General features: G+C 33.8%; 1 protein-coding gene across 50 annotated transcripts in view; it reads right to left on the bottom strand.

Moving 5' to 3' along the window:
• LOC106881762 (ryanodine receptor) overlaps positions 1-23,186 on the bottom strand; it is a 385,182-nt gene that overhangs the window by 75,287 nt on the left and 286,709 nt on the right. For 25 of the 50 annotated variants that reach the window (XM_014932251.3, XM_014932252.3, XM_052971842.2 and 22 more), the window contains 7 exons: positions 21,002-21,061; positions 19,327-19,467; positions 14,386-14,498; positions 13,351-13,444; positions 12,619-12,789; positions 11,074-11,139; positions 207-227 (listed from right to left, as the gene is read on the bottom strand). In XM_014932251.3, coding sequence (XP_014787737.2) covers positions 207-227; positions 11,074-11,139; positions 12,619-12,789; positions 13,351-13,444; positions 14,386-14,498; positions 19,327-19,467; positions 21,002-21,061 — 666 coding nt within the window. Of the gene's footprint in view, positions 1-206; positions 228-1,605; positions 1,621-11,073; positions 11,140-12,618; positions 12,790-13,350; positions 13,445-14,385; positions 14,499-19,326; positions 19,468-21,001; positions 21,062-23,186 lie in introns of all 50 variants that reach the window. The other 25 variants (XM_052971838.2, XM_089360087.1, XM_089360091.1 and 22 more) reach the window with 4 other exon arrangements.

The raw sequence follows: 23,186 nt of genomic DNA, 5'->3' as shown, positions 1-23,186 counted from the left end.
AAAGGATTTCTATACAAAGATAGCTAGCAAAGAACCATGGAAAATATAGATACATATAATTATACATAATACAATCATACAAGAACACCTAGCTTTCTAATTAAACATAAAAGATAGACGATTTATATGTTTAGCACTACATCTAGACACTATTAGCAACACACATAAAACTAGCATCTACAGACTGCGGGTGGTGAAAAAGGTACCTTTAGTCGATCCAGCTTTATCTAAGAGTGCATACAAAAATAAGAAATGGTCATTAATGGCTGTGAATTTGTTACGCTATGGGTTGGATCACTGGGCACCTTGAAGACAGTCGTATAATGCTGTCTGAGCTTCAGGCAATAAAATAATCATTAAAATGTTAAGGTGAAAAACAAAACATACAGAAGTATATAAAAAAAAACATTGGGTTTTGAGAAACATTAAAAAAATTACTGAAAATCATAAACTCTCTAGTTTACTTTTATGATTCCACCATCTGTAGGAATTCCAAGTTATTGAAGAACAGGCATTGATGAAAGGACTAAGGAGGAAATAAAAAGATTCTCGAAGACATTGGTTTGAACATTTTTTGAAGAGCTTTTGCTTGGAAATTTTATATTATATTATTTCATATATATATATGTATATACACATGTATATATAATTATATATATATAATTATATATATACATATATATAATTATAATTATGTATATGTATGTATACAGATGTATGTATAAATATAATTATATATATATAATTATATATATACATATATATAATTATAATTATGTATATATATATATATATATATATATATATATATATATATATATATATATATATACATATATCTGTATATATAATTACATATATATATATGCATGCATGTGTATATATAGTTATATATATATGTGCAAGCATGTATATATAATTATATATATATATATGTATATATATATATATATATATATATATTGATAGATAGATATGCATGTATATATATATATATATATATATATATAATTATCTATCTATCTATCTCTCTCTCTATATATGCATGTATGTATACATAATTATATATGTATATGCATACATACATACATACATATATATATATATATATATATACATACACACACACATTATTTTAAATAAAAAGTAATTTGAAGAAAACTAATATTTTAGAAATAGGAATCTATATGTAGATATTATTTAAAAAAATTCTTTCATTTGATATAACCTGGTAAAAATACTGTGTATTTAATGTATGTTAACAATTAACAAAGATATTAACACACTAAGTAAATTTTGAGGTTACACTGGAAAAAGAAAAACACTTTTCTATATTTCTAACAGTGATAATACGTTATAGTGATAGTATCTATATTACTTAGTGAAAAAATTGGAATGCAAATTTATTTTGAAATATGTAATAACATTGGTTCCATGCTAGAACTTGAAAATTTGTTCAGTTCACAAGTGTATTTAGACTATATCTATATTTAAAGTTGAATTGTTGATAGATACAAGTCTGTGAAGATGATAAAAATACTGAATATTAAAAAAAATATCATTCATTTACATGAATACTTACATTTGTTGTATTTTTAAGCTTACCTGATTAAATTTCCACTAAATCAATGGTTGTAGAGTTAATAAATTTTGAAATTGAGAATACATAAAACATCGTTTATAGGGAGTTTAGATTTGATATTTGATATTTTTAATATATTGAACCTCAATATAAAATGCTTCATAAGATGTGTAATTCATTAAATCTAAGTTTAGATATCATATTGTTAATATGGAGGATGAAAAATACTTAAGAATTTTGTTTAAAAGCTGACATATGGAAACATACACACATGCATAAATATATGTACACTCTGTCAAACATAAACACAAGGGAAAATATAAAGCTACTTAGCAATAATGAATAGAATTTTATGTAAAGATTGAGAGGGTGATTCTGAATATCTATTTTATCAAGTCTTTAGAAAGTTTAATGAGAACTAATAATTAATATAAAAAATTTGAAAGAGGAAAAATATTTTAAAACAAGTAAGCAGACCACATGGCTATATATATATATATATATATATATATATATATATAATAATATTATTAGGAACAAAATCCAAAATTACAGGTAAAAAACTCAATTAAAATCAATTTATAAAAAATTAAAATTAAATTGAGCCTTATAGATAAAGTATATATAAAATATATATAGTTTTAGGGAAAATAACCAATTTTCAAGAACTCATCGATGAAAATCCACTATCACATATAGAAAAATTAATAATTAAAAGCACAATAAATGAGTATAATATAAAGTAAAGTAAATATCATAAGATAAATATAATAAAAAGATTACACGTGTTTCATAACCAATTTTCAAATAGAAAAGAAATTTAAATCGATTAAAATCAATTGAAATTATCGAAAATATTATTAATTTTTCTATATGTGATAGTGGATTTTCATCGATGAGTTCTTGAAAATTGGTTATTTTCCCTAAAACTATATATATATATATATATATATATAACTATGGAGATACATCATCAAATGCCCAGAATAATCTATTACAAAATAATTGCTGTTAAGATCCTGTTTTTGTTATTTGATCTGGAAGTGTCTAGTAGCAATAATGTAGAAACTTAAGATTGAAACAGAAATATAAAAGGAAAAGACAATAAAAATTAATACATCTGCTGTCCTCCAAACATTACTAAACATTGGAGAAACTAAATAGTAGTCAATAATACAACTCACACTTCTCTGACAATGCTGCTTGTAACTTAAACATGATGAATATCACACAAAACCTTTATCAATTATTTAAAAATAAAATGGTGTTTTGTAACTTCTCAGAATATAAATTTGAGAATGAACGTTTTAAAATAGTTTCTTTGGTCTACAATAATTTCTGTAACCAACAGTGATGTTTTGAAGAATGTTAAAAGACAAATATTGTCAATGAGTCAAATAGTGTTGAAAATTTAATTTTATTATCTTTGATTGTTGTGTTTGAAGTTGTTAGCATTCTAATTTTGTATACCTAATGTGAAATACTGATTTCTTATATTGACACAAGTGATTTATAGGGGTGGCAGAATGGGATATTGTATATTTATGCCTTTTCCATAGATGTTAGTAATAAAGGTGGCATGAAATGGCTCCAGTTATAATTGAGTTCCACCAGGTACTTGTCTTTACTATAACATTCAACTAACATAACAATACTTATGTTAGTGCTAACATATTTAATGCAGAGAGAATTAAAATGCTAATATGAAATTATTATGTGGTAAGAAAAGAAGAAACAAAACTAGTTAATGACTAATATTTGAATTATTTCAGCAAATTGCCATTATTTTTCCTTATATTAAGAACTGATGTTCATATTTTACTTTACCATTTGATAACTAGCATTTAATTCGGAAGAGTTTATAAAAATAAAATTCATTTAATGATATCAATATAAATATCATAATGGATTCCTAAACCTAGTAAACATATGAAATTAGTATATAGTTCTATAGTAACATAGTAATACAAAATTAAAATTCTTTTGGCTAACATGTATCACAGCATTTTTTCCACAACAGAAAGAAGTATGAGACAGAAACTAGAAACTACACAATAATTTACAGTAATATGCATAGAAGTTGTTTTAAAAAGAACATGATTGTCTACATACACCCTCCACTCACAGATGCATGCGCAAACAATACAGTTGCTCATTAAAACTATTTCAACACCAATCCATAAAAAATATTTTTGTGACAATAGAATCTTCTGCTATGGAGGGAAAAACAACAAAATCTTCTGTAAATACAACTCTTTCTGAAATATTTCAAACTAGTGTTATGTTATTTTGAAAATTAATCTTGTTATTTTTTCTTTTATTTCATTCCTCAGAGACTTTTCTCATTAACAATATGGAATGAATGATTGCCTCAATATCACTAACAAACACTAAACTGAAAGCTGTCATTTGTTACTTAATTTATAATACTGTAGTGGTATTACATCCATTACTTGCTTACCAACACTGTCTCAATTGTCCAACACTTTCTCTAGCTGGCGAACATTACTATACTATACTTCTAGCCACTACTATCTATCTTCCAGGTTACTCATTATTGACATCTAGTACTTTCATTTACCATAAACCATTTGTATGACCATCCATCACACATTCTCTCTCTCTCTCTCATTTGTGCTTTTCTTCCTCTCAATACTGTCTGATATTGCCATTTCTTCTCATTGTCACCCCAATAATTCTGTCTCTCTCTTCATCCTCATGCCTACCTCTCCATCTTACTACAGTTCATCCTGTAATCACCTACTCTACTGGTCATGCTTTTCACAAGAAATGAAGACAATACTGAGCAGAAAGAAGCCTTTCGTCTTTCAAGGTACAAACCAAATTCACTGGTTCCTTGATAAAATACCATCTGTACCCGGAGTAAAAATGTTACTGAAGAAGCAGAAAAAAGGGAATACTGAGAGAGTTTTTTAATCTTGTTTTGCCAAGAACATGAGAAAGTTTCTGTTGCTGGTGCCACAATAAATGCATGCAGTACACTCTGTAAAATAATTTGTGTGAGGAAGGGCATCCAGTCATAGAAATGATACATGAATGAGACATGTACCCTCAGTCCATCTGGAACAGTAGTAACTTTGAATAAGAACTAACTCATACCTTGACAACCTGTCCACTCAAGTTGATGATGATGATGATGTGTGTGTGTGTGTGTGTGTGTGTGTATATATACATACATTATATATATATTCATATATATATATATATATATATATATATATATATATATATATATTGAAACTCAGCTTGTGAAGACTTATTGGGGCAAGCGAAAGCGAAATTGTGATGGCATCTGTGCCCAGCGTCGCCTTTCTGGCACTTGTGCCCACGGCATGTGTAAGGACTTTCGAGCGAGATCGTTGCCAGTGCCCCTGGACTGGCTCTTGTGTGGGTGGCACATAAAATACACCAGTTTGAGCATGGCCATTGCCAGTACCGCCTGACTGGCCTTCGTGCCGGTGGCACATAAAAGCACCCACTACACTCTCAGAGTGGTTGGCGTTAGGAAGGGCATCCAGCTGTAGAAACTCTGCCAAATCAGATTGGAGCCTAGTGTAGCCATCTGGTTTCACCAGTCCTCAGTCAAATCGTCCAACCCATGCTAGCATGGAAAGCAGACGTTAAATGACGATGATGATGATGATGATACACACACATACACACACATGCATAAAGATTCTTCCTGAGTCATATAAACTCATAGGGTTGGTTTCCTGGCTTTTGTGGCATATATAATTCCTTATTTTTGCCAGCTGACTGGACTGGAGCAAGATGAAATAAAATGCTTTGCTCAAGAATACAATGCATCTCCCAGTCCAGGAATGAAAACCAGAGTTTATGCAAATCTCAAAAGATGGATGCACTCTTATATATGTGCATTCATGCACCAATCCTCCACCCTTCTTAACTCCTTCACAGAATTGCATTCCCAGCTGGCTTCTAGCCTCTCAACCATTTTCTTTCCTTCTCAATCACTCTTCCTTTCTTTTTCCTATTCCTCCTATCCTTTTATTCTGATGAAAAACTAATTGCTGAAATGTTAAGACTTGCTTATATTGCTAAACTTGTCCCTCCTGCATTATCTAGTTTCTTTATATTTTTGGTCATTACAGTTCCAACATATTTCTAATGCTTACACAGACCTCTCATCTATCTATCTATCTATCTATCTATCTATCTATCTATCTATCTATCTATCTATCTATACATACATACATACATACATACAAACACATATATATATATATATATATATGTTGTTGTACTTGGGGATGGTCATTTTGCCAGTTTAGCCAATAAACACACACGCACTGTATATTTGGTGTTAATTTGCTTCAGCTTTATATTACATTAATCTTAATCTTATTTCGGCCAGAGTTCTTTCGTCACACTTCTGTGACCTCATCAGTGGTCCTTTGTTTCCTTCTTTCTTATGTGTGTCTCACCTTGCTAACTATCAGCCATTTTGTATTTTGTATTCCTATTGTATGTGTCTACGCATGCGTGTCCTTCAATGTGTCTGTGTCTTTTGTAAGTGCATGTGTGTATGGGGAGTGTCTGTATCACCTATATTCTCTGTTAATACGTGTTCGTTTGTATTTGTTTTTATTTATTTATTTATTCATGTGTGTGTTGTTTTTTTTTGTTTCTTTTGTGTTTAATTAAATTTTGTTAACGTATGTAGTATTTAATTCCATTTGTTTATCTATGTATTGTATTATACTTTGTTCATATTATTATTGGTTTATGGGTAACATGTTTTCACATGCTGTGGTTTGTGGTTTGTTAGTGGTGTGTGTTAGTGTTCCATTCTAGTTTCCTATTCAGGCTAGGTTTCTCTTCTATTATGTGTGTAGCTTCAGTAATTTGTCTAAGTGCTGCATCACTGCTATGTGTAGATAAGATTTTAATTTCTATGTTGTTGATTGAGCCTCTATGTTCTTGCTCAGCGTGCTGGTACAGAACTGATGAGTTCTTCCCTTCCTTAAGTTCCCCCCAATGTTCGTTTGCCCGCTCCCCTATGCTCCTTGCTGTTTCGCCTACATATGTCATTGTTTTATTTCTGCATCGTCCCTCTGTACATCTTATACTATAGACCACATTTCTGGTTTTGCAGTTCGTTTGTGGGCTAAATCTACATACGATACAGTTCCTATCAGTGCAGGGGGTTCTACTGATAAGGGATTTAATAGGGTTGCCTGGCCTTTCAACAACCTTAATTCTTAGCTTAAGTTTGTCTAGGGCCCTTCTAAAGCGGTACGCCAGTTCGCCTCTAGGGGTGGTGTCGACGAACATGACGTTCTGGTACTTGTGGCTATCGTACCATGAGCTTGCCTTCCCTATTTTCTTCTTAGTCCTTTCTATGGTGTTCCATGATTTGCTCCTATAGAGTGGGCAAATCCCATTCCTATCGTTGCGTTTGATTGTTTCAAACTTCTTCATAGCTCCTTTGTATACCCTGATCCTTTCTTTATGGCTGTAACCTGAGAACTGCATGCGGTGGACGAATTAAAGAGACATATACAACATTTCGTCCACCGCATGCAATTCTCAGGTTACAGCCATAAAGAAAGGATCAGGGTATACAAAGGAGCTATGAAGAAGTTTGAAACAATCAAACGCAACGATAGGAATGAGATTTGCCCACTCTATAGGAGCAAATCATGGAACACCATAGAAAGGACTAAGAAGAAAATAGGGAAGGCAAGCTCATGTGGTACGATAGCCACAAGTACCAGAGCGTCATGTTCGTCGACACCACCCCTAGAGGCGAACTGGCGTACCGCTTTAGAAGGGCCCTAGACAAACTTAAGCTAAGAATTAAGGTTGTTGAAAGGCCAGGCAACCCTATTAAATCCCTTATCAGTAGAACCCCCTGCACTGATAGGAACTGTATCGTATGTAGATTTAGCCCACAAACGAACTGCAAAACCAGAAATGTGGTCTATAGTATAAGATGTACAGAGGGACGATGCAGAAATAAAACAATGACATATGTAGGCGAAACAGCAAGGAGCATAGGGGAGCGGGCAAACGAACATTGGGGGGAACTTAAGGAAGGGAAGAACTCATCAGTTCTGTACCAGCACGCTGAGCAAGAACATAGAGGCTCAATCAACAACATAGAAATTAAAATCTTATCTACACATAGCAGTGATGCAGCACTTAGACAAATTACTGAAGCTACACACATAATAGAAGAGAAACCTAGCCTGAATAGGAAACTAGAATGGAACACTAACACACACCACTAACAAACCACAAACCACAGCATGTGAAAACATGTTACCCATAAACCAATAATAATATGAACAAAGTATAATACAATACATAGATAAACAAATGGAATTAAATACTACATACGTTAACAAAATTTAATTAAACACAAAAGAAACAAAAAAAAACAACACACACATGAATAAATAAATAAATAAAAACAAATACAAACGAACACGTATTAACAGAGAATATAGGTGATACAGACACTCCCCATACACACATGCACTTACAAAAGACACAGACACATTGAAGGACACGCATGCGTAGACACATACAATAGGAATACAAAATACAAAATGGCTGATAGTTAGCAAGGTGAGACACACATAAGAAAGAAGGAAACAAAGGACCACTGATGAGGTCACAGAAGTGTGACGAAAGAACTCTGGCCGAAATAAGATTAAGATTAATCTATATATATAAAAATGAGAATGTGTGTCTGTCTGTCTGTCTGTCTGTGTGAATCCCTAAAACTCGAGAACTACGCAACCAATTTCATTCAAATTTTACAGATGCCTTACTTAGGGTTCCAGTTGTGTTTTAGTAAAAAAAATTTTAACTTCTTGCAGAGTTCGAGCCCACAGCAACATAATATCTCCTCCACTATTTAAGTATTACGTGTCAAAAGTGAAAGAAAAACACTCATGTCAAATACTTTCACTTTAAAAATGAAACTATTCTACTAACTGAAACAATCACATTTCGATACTGTAATGTCAGATACTTTCAGAGAGAGAGAGAGAAAGAGAGAAAGAGATAGATAGATAGAGAGAGAGAGAGAGAGAGAGAGAGAGAGAGAGAGAGAGAGAGAGAGAGAGAGAGAGAGAGAGAGAGAGAGAGAGATGTATATGTATACATATAGATGTATATGTACACGTTATTCCACTAACTGAAACAATCACATTTCGATACTTTCAGAGAGAGAGAAAGAGAGAGAAAGAGATGTATATGTATACATATACATGTATATGTATATGCATGTATACGTATATGCATAGATATATATATATATATAGATATAGATCTATATGCATACATGTATATGTATACACATGTGTAGATGTATATATATATAGATGTACATGTAATATGTACACATATATACATATATATACATGCATACAGATATCTATACATATATACACCCATCACACACATTAGTCATTTGTTTTCTTATTCAAAACTACGTCAAAAGTACTGAACGGATCTTTATGAAATTTGGAAATTATATTCTATGTATAACGGCCATAACTCCCATGAAAATTCATATATTTTTGATGTTGATGAAATTTTAACCCGAACATAACAGATGAGCATTATTTGTAATTCAACGGTACAACAGTGTAGGACTACCCTTTCAGATATACTTACATTGTGATTTCTGCAATGTGGTGCATAAAGTGTCAAGTAAATGAGACGCATCTTTGCCTCCACTGATTCACTTGCAAAGTGTTGAGTAAAATTATTTCGTTGCAGACCTCCTTTGGGTCTTTTTATTATCACTACGACAAACATAGTCCCCAGTTGGTAACATTGATTTCAAGGCCCTCCTAGATGAGAGACTGGCATTCCACTTAATGTCTATGTTCCATGCTGGCATGGATTGGAGAGTTATTAATGTAGAAATATGGTATCGTAGCTACTAACAGTTGAGGGTTGCGTAGTCTAGACGGCGTTTTTAGATTTCATTATTCTCTTTAACCCGGGCAAAGCCGGGTATTGCTGCTAGTGTAATATAAAGCTGAAGCAAATTAACACCAAATATACAGTGCGTGTGTTTTTATTGGCTAAACTGGCAATATGACCATCCCCAAGTACAACAACATCTGTTTCAACACACGATTTCACATCAAAAATCTTGCAAAACAAATATATATATATATATATATATATATATATATATATATATATATATATATATATGTGGTGAAACTACCTCCCGCCATTAGATACAAACTACTATCGCCATTACATACAATCTTCTCATTTAAATATAAATAAATGCGAGCGTAGTAGAGAACCCATTCCTTGTCCATCACGTGACTGATCATTATTCGAATCGGCAACTTCTTCGAACCGTTCCCGCCAGAACGCAAACTGACCAATCACGGCCCCTAATAAGGTCACGTGATAGAGTAAAATTCTGAAGGCATTTGGAGCCCTCTTAACGCTATATATAGATCAACTCATACCCCACAAATTTGTCTCGGTCCAGTTTCTCTTTGAGAACTGTTCCGTGTACCACACGACAGCAGCAGCAGCCAGCGACCACTTCAGCAGCTTCGTCCAGCCACGATGACCTCCGCCGTCGCCACATCAGCAACAAGAGTCTACTACTACTATCCAGCATCATCATCATGACCAACACGATTAATACCAAACAGCCTCTACACTACCAGCGTCAACACGAATTACTACGTACACCAAACCAAACCTCCGCGGCACATCTCTCTCTCTCTTCGATTCTGTTAGGTGACTCAGCTTCACCACGGTAAATAAACAGACAAGAGTTCTTAAACAGACAAGAAATTCTCAGCCAGCGATGAACATCTGTATAACAAGAATCACGGCCCTGGCATCAAAGCCAAAACACAACTAATGATAAGCTCTGCCACACTCAGCCAACTCACTTTCACATACAGAACTTTTCCTATAGTGTACTAACGATCTGGTATAATTGCTCACGTGTTATTGACTCTCTTTCTATCTGCTGTAAACACTCATACACACATGTATCACTCACATACACACTTTTCTTTGCATGACGGCCTGTCTTTGATTATGTTATTATATGTCGCATTCACACTCTCACACAGACATACATCTTTAACGCTACAATAAATATTTCTGTTATTCATCTAATACGGTTGTGGTCTTTCATTACTGGTCATCTATGTTATCGTCGCATAACATATCATGTATATCATCCATTGATATATATCTATTGTATGTTCGACCGTGTGACACGATTAAATAAAAGGAGTCCTCTGTTTTTTCCATTCGTCACCATTGCTCCTTTTTGAGTTCGCACGGTCGTCCCTTACATATATATATCAAATCATCAGTTATATTTTAGATTAAAGTACTAATTATCATAGAATAGAATTCTCTTTTTAAATTTCAATATGCAATCAAATTCACTTATTTGATCAATTATGAAATAAATGGTAATATGTAAAACACATAATTACCTGCAGTGATGTAGTGGCATCATCCCCTCCATCATCATCATCATCTTCATCTTCACCATGACAACTCTACAAAAAACAATGTTTTGAATTATAACATTAGTCATAGATGTTACATTATTACAATAATCAAATAATTCAGGATAATTTAATATATTTATTTGTTTATATTTTTAATTGGTATCAAAACTATCATGTTTATGTTTTGGGGATAATGGTATAGTGTTCCCATCAGATTGTTGGTTTCTTATTTCTTTATTGCCTACAAGGGGCTAAACATAGAGGGGACAAACAAAGACAGACAAACGGATTAAGTCGATTACATCGACCCCAGTGCGTAACTGGTACTTAATTTATCGACCCCAAAAGGATGAGAGGTAAAGTTGACCTCAGTGGAATTTGAACTCAGAACATAATGGCAGACGAAATACTGCTAAGTACTTCACCCAGCATGCTAACGTTTCTGCCAGCTCATCGCCTTGTTGGTTTCTGTCAAACCATTCAACTCATGCTAGCATGGAAGATGGATGTTAAATCACAATGATGATTATGGTTAAAAATATTTTGGTAAAATATTTATGAATAAAAATCTTTGGTAGAAAGTTATGTCTAATAACACTGTAACAAAATTTTGATATATTTTTTGGTCTTTGGTCAGAAAGTGTTATCTCCTATTTGCTTCTATATAGAAATCAAAGGAAATGTCTATTAGTCCTTTCAAACTTTGCTTTTGTTACCTGGGTATCAATGGTTTGAAACTGACCTATTTTCCATTATATTTCAGACAAGATTCAGCATTGAGTTGCTGAAGCAGAAATAGCATTAGAGCAAATATTCTACTCAGTACCTCAGATTTGCTTGACCTTAACCACTTGAGCATATCCCTTAGTAGCTGACAATATGTGCATCTCTGATCTTGAGCAGGAATAGTGGAGGAGCATCATAGCCATGTGTTGAGAGGGATTCTTTGGAGTTTGAATAAATATCATAACAAAAGCAAAGTTTGAATATTAGCCATTTTTCATACTTTCTAGGGGTAAGCAAACAGGAAATAACAGTTGCAACCCAAGGACAAAAATCGTGTTGCACAGTGTAACTATATTCAGTATGAAAAACAAAAACCCTGTTTTTTAAATGGCTGGGTTGTGTTTAATATGCCAGCACACCTTTTATGCCATCAAATATGGTCTTAAACTGGTACTCCTTCAGTTACGACGATGAAGGTTCCAGTTGATCCAACCAATGGAACAGTCTGCTCATGAAATTAACATGCAAGTGGCTGAGCACTCCACAGACACGTGTACCCTTCACATAGTTCTCAGGGAGATAGTGTGGAACACAGAATGTGATAAGGCTGACCCTTTGAAATACAGGTACTTACTAATTTTTGTCAGCTGAGTTGACTAGAGCAATGTTAAATAAAGTGGCTTGCACAAGGACACAACACGCCACATGGAATCAAACTTATGGCCCTACAATCATGAACTGAATACCCTAACCACTTAGCCATGCATCTTTACGCAGCAAATAAAAAAGTACTTCACTTACTTTACTCATTATATCTGCATAAGCCATATAGAGTTCGTCAGCTTCAAGGCCATCACTTTGTTCTTTGGTTGCGCCTCGACATAATGCAATGATTAATTGATTGAGAGGATCTGGTTTTTTGTCTTCCTCTACTTCTTTCTTCTCAACTTCTTCTTCTTCCTCTTTAGCAATCTGAAAATTAAAAAAGAAAAACCCCAAATCATGTATAATAAAATAAGGTACGCAATAAAAATACAAATTTAGCATTATATTCATGATTAAATATTGCTTTATTATGAAGCTGAGATGTGTATAAGTGCAAGTTCAAGCTCTCACACAAATGTGCACACACATACATACACATACAATATATATACATTTCCCCACAAATCAGATGCATATATCCAAACAGAAAATACAAACACGCAGAATGTAGTAATTATCATTATTATTAATTTAACAATTTCTCTTTCCCCTCTAAATATGCATACATACAGGCACACATAAATTTTTGTTATTGAAACTGATACAGAGTTTATCTTACGACCTGAGCTTCATATCTCTGTGATCTCCACGGGAAACAGTGGCCTGAATCAAATTCCAGAGGCATGAAATTCAGTTCATGAAACAAACACTATGTCAATTTCAATAAAACTAGCATATCCTCTACATCATACATTGAACATATCTTTCTTATTCATTTGACATGAAACAACATACATGTGTGTGTGTGTGTGTAAAAGTATTACTTACAGTTAGATCTTCGATAAGAACATTTTTACTGACTTCTTCTGTAGCAAGCCATGTTAGACGATACGCCTTCAAAAATAGGTTCATGGCTCGATGTCTAACAATAATAAAAATGAAAATAATAATAATAATAATAATAATGAGAAAAATGAGAAAGCAACCATACTATGGGATATGTCAATACACACAGATAGAGAAATTAAGACCAATAGGCCAGATATAGTTGTCAGAGATCATCAAGAAAAAAATACTTTCTAATCGATGTATCAATACCAACTGAAGACGTTGTCTGGAACAAACTTATGAGAAATGACACACCAGCCATGAATGGCTCGTGTTTTGCTGAGGCATTGTGCATCCTGGCAAATCACATTGTCCAAAGTATTCTTTTTTGGTGCCATGCAAAAGGTACCTGTGTTGGTGCCACTGGTTTCTGATGCCGTGTAAAAAGCACTTGTGCTGGTGCATTGTATAAAGCATCTGTGTTAGTGCCGTGTAAAATGCACTCAGTACACTCTGTAGAGTGGTTGGTGTCAAGAAGGGCATCCAGCCATAGAAACCATGCCAAAACATACAACTAGAGCCTGGTGCAGCTCTCTGCCTTGCTTGTTCCTGTCAAACCGTCCAACTCATGACAACATGAAAAACTGACGTTAAATGATGATGATGATTATGATAATGCTTCTATTTCTAGCAAGTTGAACAATTGCATAGAGACTCCCTTGTTTAGTGAAGTAGGAGAAACACCAATAAGAATGAAGATGTGTTTTACAATGAGAGAGAGAGAGACTGTGAGAGAGATATAGAGGGGGAGGGAAGAAAGAGAAGGAGGTGGACAGGTAGGGAGAAAGAATGGGAGGTAGGTAGGGAGACATAGGGACAAGAGAGAGAGAGGGACAGAGAGAGAGGAACAGAAAGAGAGGGTAATGAGAGAGAAAGAGAGAGGGGAGAGACAGGGCTTGAGAAAATAAAACATTTATTGCATTTATAGAATTATTGATGTTTAACTATATGAAATGATAAATTTGTAATTCTTACCTTGGTAAGCCATAAAGTGGAACCATACGGAAACAGGCCATCACAGCACGTTTTCTTTGTGATGAGATGACTTTTCTCCAAGCACCCTTAAGTCCAAGAGATGGATGTTCAACCTGCAAATGTAGCAATTCTATTTAGTTACCATCCATCAAACAGGTTTGAGTTGTTTTTAATATAGATCTAATTTAATACTACTTAACTCTTTTACTTGCTCCAGTCATTGGATTGCAGCCATGCTGGAGCACAACTTTGTAGAGTTAGTCAAAGAAATCTACTTCAGTATTTATACTATAAAAGGCAAATTTACTGTGTGTGTGTGTGTATGTTTAAAATTCATACATTTACACAATTCCAAATTTCTTCGATTAAACAATCGCAATTAATATCCTAAATACAATTTGTTAGGTCACTGCGTCATTTTTTCACTCCAAAAAGTCCTAATAATGAATAAAATCCATAAAACTACAGCAGTAAATATTTTCTCCCTAATAAAATCTAATTTCCTCTTTCTAATACAAATCCTTTCAACTCCTACTTTCTCTTATGAACATTTACGATGAATCCAACAACAAATACAAAAAGATCAAAACTGAAACAATCACATTTCGATACTCTAATGACAGATACTAAAACTACATACAAAATTACTTTGCCCCTCTAAAATTAACTATTTCTATTCCTCTTACACATCGTTTCAATTGCTACTTTCTCTTATGAACCTTTACGAACGATCGAAGTTTTTTCTTCGACAGAGAAACGAAGGAGAGTGAGAGTCAAATAAACAGACACACTATCAATCATACGTAAATACACACATATATATGTACCTATGGTTACCAATGACCTCATTCCAATTTGGCGGGAATTGTAAGTTTACTTTCCATTTCTAACACCGTCCTTCACCATCGAGACGTCTTTCTCAAATACGATCAACAAACATTTATTCCATACAAACTGTGAGTTTTTTTCAAAATCTTTTCGCAAATCTTGAGATTAACACCCGCATCATAACCCTAACAAACCCTAACCTAACACTGTAGTGAAAATCGTACGGGTGTTAATCTGAAAATTTAACAATCTTTTTTAAAACACTTTTACTTACTAACATCTTTTTTATTTAGTGTGTGTGTTGCCTGTATATATATATACACTTAAGACTTAGTCGTGGGTTGGGAGTTTGATCGGCAGAGGTCATTATTATTATTATTATTATTATTATTATTATTATTATTATTAGTATTATTATTATTATTATTATTAGTATTATTATTATTGTTATTATTATTATTTATTTATTAGTATTATTATTTAAAATTTTTCCCACAACGGCGGCTTCGGGCAGGTGGAGAATAGTCGATTATATTGACCCCTGTGTTCAACTGGTACTTATTTTTTAGACCCCAAAAGGATGAAAGGCAAAGTCAACTTCGGCGGAATTTTAACTCACACACTCATACATACAAATATCTGTCATTCTCTTCCAAATACGATCGACAGTCAAACATTTATTCCTTACAAACTGAATTTTTTTAATATCTTTCTTAAAACGCATTTTATTTAGTGTGTATGCGTGTGTGTGTTGCCCATATATATATATATATACACTTAAGACTTAGTTGTGGGTTGGGAGTTTGATCTGCAGAGGTCATTATTATTATTATTGAGATTAACACCCGCACGATTTTCACTAGGGTGTTAGGGTTACGATGAGGGTTGGTCTTACGGTTACGGTTTTACGGTTAGGGTTACGTAATCGTGCGGGTGTTAATCTGAAAAATCACCGAAATGTGAAAACTACCGACCCTCCCATCTGTTATAACTTTTGTTGTTCTGTTTAATATGTATATAGATTATGCCTCCAAACAAAGGGGGAAACAAAGCAACCCGTTTAAAAAGACACCAACAGACTGCAGCAATTCACCACATGCCAGAAGCTGCTTTGAACATAATGCAAAACGGTGCATCATCATCTACTGCCCAATCTGATAGAATTCTGGCAGAACTGTGTAGCAATAGATCGCCAGCAATTGCTTCATCAGAAATTGACGCCCTACCTCCTGCGAAAAGGAATTACCCTGCTATGTATAATCAAGGCAGCGCAAAAAGTTGTTTTGCACAAGCATTTGTATAGCCAATTAGACGGATGAAATTTACGTACACTTAATAATGTTACACAAAACAGCCTTCAGACTTTCCCTATTAATTTCGTCTTTTGAATTATGAACATATTTACATCATAAGGGTTTTTTCATTGTAAGGCTTTCTTTTTTAGTTGATTTTCACCTAGCAAGATTTATCGTAGATGGCGTAATAAGTCACACCCGGACAACGTCGGGTTATACTGCTAGTTTATTATAAATCATATTATAAATCATATAGCATCATACCTTGACTCGTACTTTAACAATTAAGCTAGGTTGTAATATATAAAGCAACTTTGAATATAAAATCTGGAGTGATTTTTTTCAGATTGTTTTATACACCATCAAATGTAGTAATGCATTTGATAGTTGTTCTCTGGTTTTAAATATAGTCTTCTCATTAGAGATTTAATTCTTCTGTTGTTACCAATTATTAAATAAATGCCTAATAATTAACAGTTTCATTTTTCGTGCAGGAGTGGCTGTGTGGTAAGTAGCTTGCTTACCAACCATATGGTTCCGGGTTCAGTCCCATTGTGTGGTACCTTGAGCAAGAGTCTTCTACTATAGCCCTGGGCTGACCAAAGCCTTGTGAGTGGATTTGGTAGATGGAAACTGAAAGAAGCCCGTCATATATATGTATATGTGTATATATATATATATATATATGTGTGTGTTTGTGTGTCTGTGTTTGTCCCCCCCAACATTGCTTGACAACCGATGCTGGTATGTTTACATCCCCGTAACTTAGAGGTTTGGCAAAAGAGACTGATAGAATAAGTACTAGGCTTCCAAAGAATAAGTCCTGGGGTCGATTTGCTCGACAAAAGTTGGTGCTCCAGCATGGCCACAGTCAAATGACTGAAACAAGTAAAAGAGTAAAGAGTAACCTGCATCTATTTTATTCCTCACAATTAGTCTCACAGATGTTTATCAAAATTATCCTACCCCCAACTTACCATTTACACTTCAGTGTTATAGTAAATAAATAATCTATAATTCAAATAGAACAAAGATGTATTTCTTTAACATTCTCTTCATTTTCAAAACAAACATGCTTGTAAAAACTATGATTCGAATTAAGTGAAAATGGTTAAAAGGAAAAGAAAAGGAATTTATTTTATAGCTAAAACAAGCATAACTACCACTGTTTCAGCTAGTGTTAACTTATTTAATAAAGGAGGAGTTAAACAGTTGACTGGAAATAATTATGTGGCAAAGAAAAAAGAAACCAATAAGATTCAATAACTGATACTATCAACATGTATGAGAGATGGTTCAATAAAATGTTGGTCTTATTTTCACCTTTTTAGTGAATCTTAGCCTTCATGGTATTTTCTGAAGTAGTGATGAAACAACCATTGTAATCAATGTACACAACTGTACATTGAGTGATTTAGAAAAATATAATTATTTACGGAAAAAAGAAAAGAAATTCAGGGTTGCTATTTACATAGAAAAAAATAATAGTTAAGCTAATATCAATATATTGGGTTATCCCATAAATAATGCGTTTTTTTTTTTTAATTGCATGAACTAAAAGTCAGAAGGGGACAGGATAAACTACCTGCCTCAACTTGCTATAAAAGCAGGTAGTAATTTTACCTTGGCCTTATTCTTAGTGCAAGTTTTGAAAAGTGCAGTTCAATTTTAACAGTTATCTTTTCAAAGCAATAATGGAAGTGACAAAGGAGCATATTCAGCATATTTTGTTTTATGAGTTCAATAAAGACAACACAGCAACAGAAAGTGCAAGGAATATTAATGCAATATATGGGGATCGGACAATAAGTGTAAACCAAAGTCAACAGTGGTTCCAGAAATTCTGAGCCGGAAACTACAGCCTAGAAGACAAGCCTCATCCTGGAAGATCTGTAGAACTTGACAAGGACGTCCTACAAACCTTGGTGGAACAAAATCCCATCATAACTGTTGTGGAACTAGCTGAGAAGTTTGGATTTGGTCATTCAACCATTCATCAACACCTGTGTGCCATCAAATATGTTAGCAAATTGGGTCAATGGGTTGCTCACAAACTTTCTGAGTCTAATCACGTGCAGAGAGTAAATGTGTGCTCTTCTTTGCTGTTACGTCTCACGAATGAACCTTTTTTGGACTGAATAGTGAGTGGTGATGAGAAAATAGGTTCTCTATAAAAATCTCAAGTGCTGAAACAGTGGGTAGAGAAAGGAGAAACACTGGCACCCCAGGCCAAAGAAGGTTTTCACCCACATAAGGTATTGTTATCTGTTCGGTGGGATATGAAAGGTTTAGTCCACTTTGAACTTTTAAACCCAAACCAAACGATAAGAAAGATCTACTGCAAGCAGCTTGAGCGGCTTAAGTCAGCACTAGAAGAAAAATGACCTTGTTTGGTTTCAAGATGAAAGGTGTTCTTCCATCAGGATAATGCTTGACCACATACAGTGAGGATGACATTCCAAAGGCTGGAACAGTTTGAATGGGAAACGATGCCCCACCCACCATATTCGTTGGACATTGCCTTATTTGATTATTTATTCCACAGTTCTCAAAATCATTTGAACGGAAAAAAATATGAATTCTGTAGACAAGGTCAGAGCAGCACTGGAGAAGTATTTTTCATCATGGACAAATGAATTTTGGAAGAGGGGCTTGCAAGTCAACCAGACAGATGGAAGAGTATATTTTAGATTAAAAAAGAACTTTGGTTTATCTTAATTTGAAAAATAAAAGAAGTCTAAAAAAACGCATTATTTATGGGATGACCCAATATTTTATGCATGGAGAAATAATTGTAACACATATAGTCATCTCTTACCATATGTAGTCCAAACATAACTCTGGCCATTGATACAATTCTTTCAATACTCTTTTCACTGTTTAGCTCAATATTACTGCTCAACTTGCTGTCTCCTATTTTTCGGAAGAGTAATTTCTGCCATTGCTCTGGTTCGACCTCCTGTAACAAAATAAAAAAATCAAGTTTTTGAAACAAATGGCACAAAACAAGTCAATAAATATAGGGGATCTGTTTAAAATGAAATGTGATGATAATGAATAGAAATAAATATGTGTTAAGTTATCACTTGGAGTTGAGAATGACTTGAAGGTTAGGGAGAGAAACATCAGCTGATTTTATCCTGATTCTCTATTTTATATGAAGATGAAAATAGGTGCAGGTGTAGCTGTGTGGTTAAGAAGCTTGTCTTCTAACCATGGGGTCTCAGGCTCAGTCCCACAATGTGGTACATTGGGCAAGCGTTTTCTAATATAGTTCTGGGCTGACTAAAGCCATGCAAATGGATTTGGTGGATGGAAACTAAAAGAAGCCTATTGAGTGTGTGTGTGTGTGTGTGTTATGTTTGTGTGTGTTTGTGTCTGTGTGCGTGTGTGTGTGTGTGTGTGTGCATGCATCCTTGTCTAGATGTCATGTGATGGTTATAAGCAAGTGTCACTATCATACTAGAAGTATTGCTTCCTGTCTTACATGGTAAAACATGTCTGATCTTGGGAAAATATTACTTTGCTTAGCAACAAGTAAAGGGCATCTGTTGGCAACAAGAAGGGCATCTGGACATAAAAAATTTTTAGACGAATTCTGTCTGACCTATGCAAACATGGAAAAGTGAATGTTAAATGAAGATGAAGAATGGAATAGGAAGAATAAGCTGATACTCCTATGCTGCTGTTTACTGCTGAATTGCTCTCTGCAAGAGTGGTCTCTGATGCTTTTATGCTTTATGCAAAGAAGAGAGCATGCTAACAAAAGGAGTAGGTGTTTATGGAGGGTATGGCAGGGGGTAGTTGGGTTGAGAAGTACCAAGTGATCCAAGAGGAATAATCTTGTCGAAAACAAAGATCCATGATGACATGAGAAGTGATGAAAGCTGATCTCAGTAGGTCAAACCTCTTGGAGGAAATAGCAAAGAATCTCAAAAAATGGCAAATCATTGTATCTGAGAACTGTCTAACCCATCAAACATGGCAAAGTAAATGGAAAATTATGATGATGATGATGATGATACAAATTTTAGCAAAACTATGGGATCTCAAATATGCATTAAAGTTTATTAATTAATTTAGCCTTTTTTCTTTTTCTTTAACATCTTATGTAAATATAAAGCATTCTAGATTGTTTAGAAGGCTTGTAAGAAAAGCGCTAACACTCCACCCTCACAAAAAAACTGGCCTGCTCATGAAATTAATGCGCAAGTGACTGAGCACTCCACAAACACATGTACCCTTAATGTAATTCACAGGGAGAGTCAGCATGACACAGAATGTGACAAGGCTGGCCTTTTGAAATACAAATGACTACTCAATTTTGCCAGTTGAGTGGACTGGAGCAACATGAAAAAAAGTGTCTTGCTCAAGGACACAACGTGTCACCATGTATTGAACTCATGGTCTTATGATTGTGAGCTGAATACTCCTAGCCACCAAGCCATACACTTTCAACAAGAAAAGTACCAATGTATTTAACAATGACTCACCCCTTCAACTGTTTCCAGTAGTGCCTTCAGGAAAGTTTCGATGTCTCCTTCCGGTTCCTTCTAACAGAATAAAAAGTTAGAAAATGCCCACGATAAGTTAAACACACCATGCTTAGAACACCATGCTTTTAGTGAAAACAGTTCTGCACTCTCCATGTTGGTGAGCAACGCTCGACATTTATTTGGTAAAAGAACGCAGGTAGTCAAATAAAACAACCACACAAATGAATTTTAATATATTAACATAAATCTTGAATTAAACAACAGATTTTTCTTTATAGGAGGATACAGAAATTACCATTCAAATATAACTTCTCTATATTACCATTCAAATATAACTTCTCTATATTATTATTTATTTAAAATCTAAATTTTATCAAACAAACATTTGGTATGGAAAAGTTATATTGCTAGGTTTATTACAATAGTCCAGTTTCCATCAATAAAGAAAAAATATTAATTTCTTACACAAGCAAATGATATCAGATTTATAGAAGAAGAGAAATAAGTAGGACCATTCATGCCTGTCTCAAGAACTTTAGCTCTTCAACACTTTTGATACCAGCCCACCTAAGACTGTCCCTGGTTCTATGGCACAACATCTTTTTTAAAGTGATCTAAATTAAAACTTGCCAATAAAATTTCATGTTAATTTATGATTCAAATACCAGTGTTTTCTTTGGTTTGGGATTAGTATTTTAATTTGGTTTTGTATTATGTATGTATCTTATACATTCATGTTATATATGTAATTATTATTTCTGTCAGTAATAAAAAGTGATTTCTGAGTAGAATTTGTGGATTAACAGCACAAAACATTTTTTTGTATATATCTGCTGTGTGGCACTTTGGGCAAGTGTCTTCTATAGCTTTGGGCTGACCAAAGCCTTGTGAGTGGATTTGGTAGACAGAAACTGAAAGAAAGTTGTCATATATATATATATATATATATATATATATATATATATATATATATATATATATATATATATGTTGCCAGTGCCGCTGGACTGGCTCCCATGCAGGTTGCATGTAAAATACACAATTTTGAGCGTGGACGTTGCCAGTACCGCCTGACTGGCCTTCGTGCCGGTGGCATGTAAAAGCAACCACTACACTCTCAGAGTGGTTGGCGTTAGGAAAGGCATCCAGCTGTAGAAACTCTGCCAAATCAGATTGGAGTCTGGTGTAGCCATCTGGTTCACCAGTCCTCAGTCAAATCATCCAACCCATGCTAGCATGGAAAGTGGACGTTAAACAATGATGATGATGATGTATGTATATATTTATGTGTGTGTGTTTGTATCTGTTTGTATCCACCACCATTACTTGACAACTGATGTTGCTGTGTTTACATCCCCATAACTTAGTGGTTTGGCAGAAGAGACTGATATAATAAGCACCAGGCTTACAAAGAATAAGTCCGGGGGTCAATTTCTTCAACTGAAAAGTGGTGCTTCAGCATGGCTACAGTGAATTGACTGAAATAAGTAAAAGAGTATATGTATATATATATATATATATATATATAAAGATATTTTGCTTTGTATTTGCAATTATATTTTCCACTTTATAAATTGAAATTAAAACATTTTAAATTTTCCCAAAAAAGCGAAAAAAAATAATGCAGAAGCAGTGTATTTTAAGAGAAATATAGTAACAAAAGTGTGATATGAAGTGAAGTAGCTTAAAGCAAGACTTGAAACTATTTGGTTTTGGCTTATCAGCAAATTACTACTAAATTTCAGAAATGAACTGCAGTCAATAAATTTTTTCTAATTGAAGATTCCAATTGCACCAGAAATCAATATTGATATTTAAAATAAACGATTTGCTAAAATTTCCAATGATCTTATTTCCTATCATCATCTTTTCTTCTGTCATTAATCCCATCATTCTAACTTCATTAGGGTTTCTGATACAATAATTTAACTTTTGGTTCCCTATTCTATGAATCTCTGGGACTTCTCATTGGACATGAACAGATCTACTGATTGGTTTGCAGTCAAGTTTGAAGTTTCAAAAGAATAATTTACTTCACAAATTGTAGGAATTTCTGTATCCCTGGAATTGAAAATAATTAATTTTATGAAAAAACAACTCATTTAAGTACAGATGAAAACCCCAATTAAAAATACACATTAGGGATATAACAGTTAGGGTAGAATATTATTATAAATAAGGT

Source organism: Octopus bimaculoides, chromosome 11 (assembly GCF_046866305.1).
Source record: "Octopus bimaculoides isolate indiv1 chromosome 11, ASM4686630v1, whole genome shotgun sequence".
Classification (NCBI taxonomy): domain Eukaryota; kingdom Metazoa; phylum Mollusca; class Cephalopoda; order Octopoda; family Octopodidae; genus Octopus; species Octopus bimaculoides.
The sequence above is the reverse complement of the archived record's forward strand: the minus strand, read 5'-3'. Positions and strand labels throughout refer to the sequence as shown.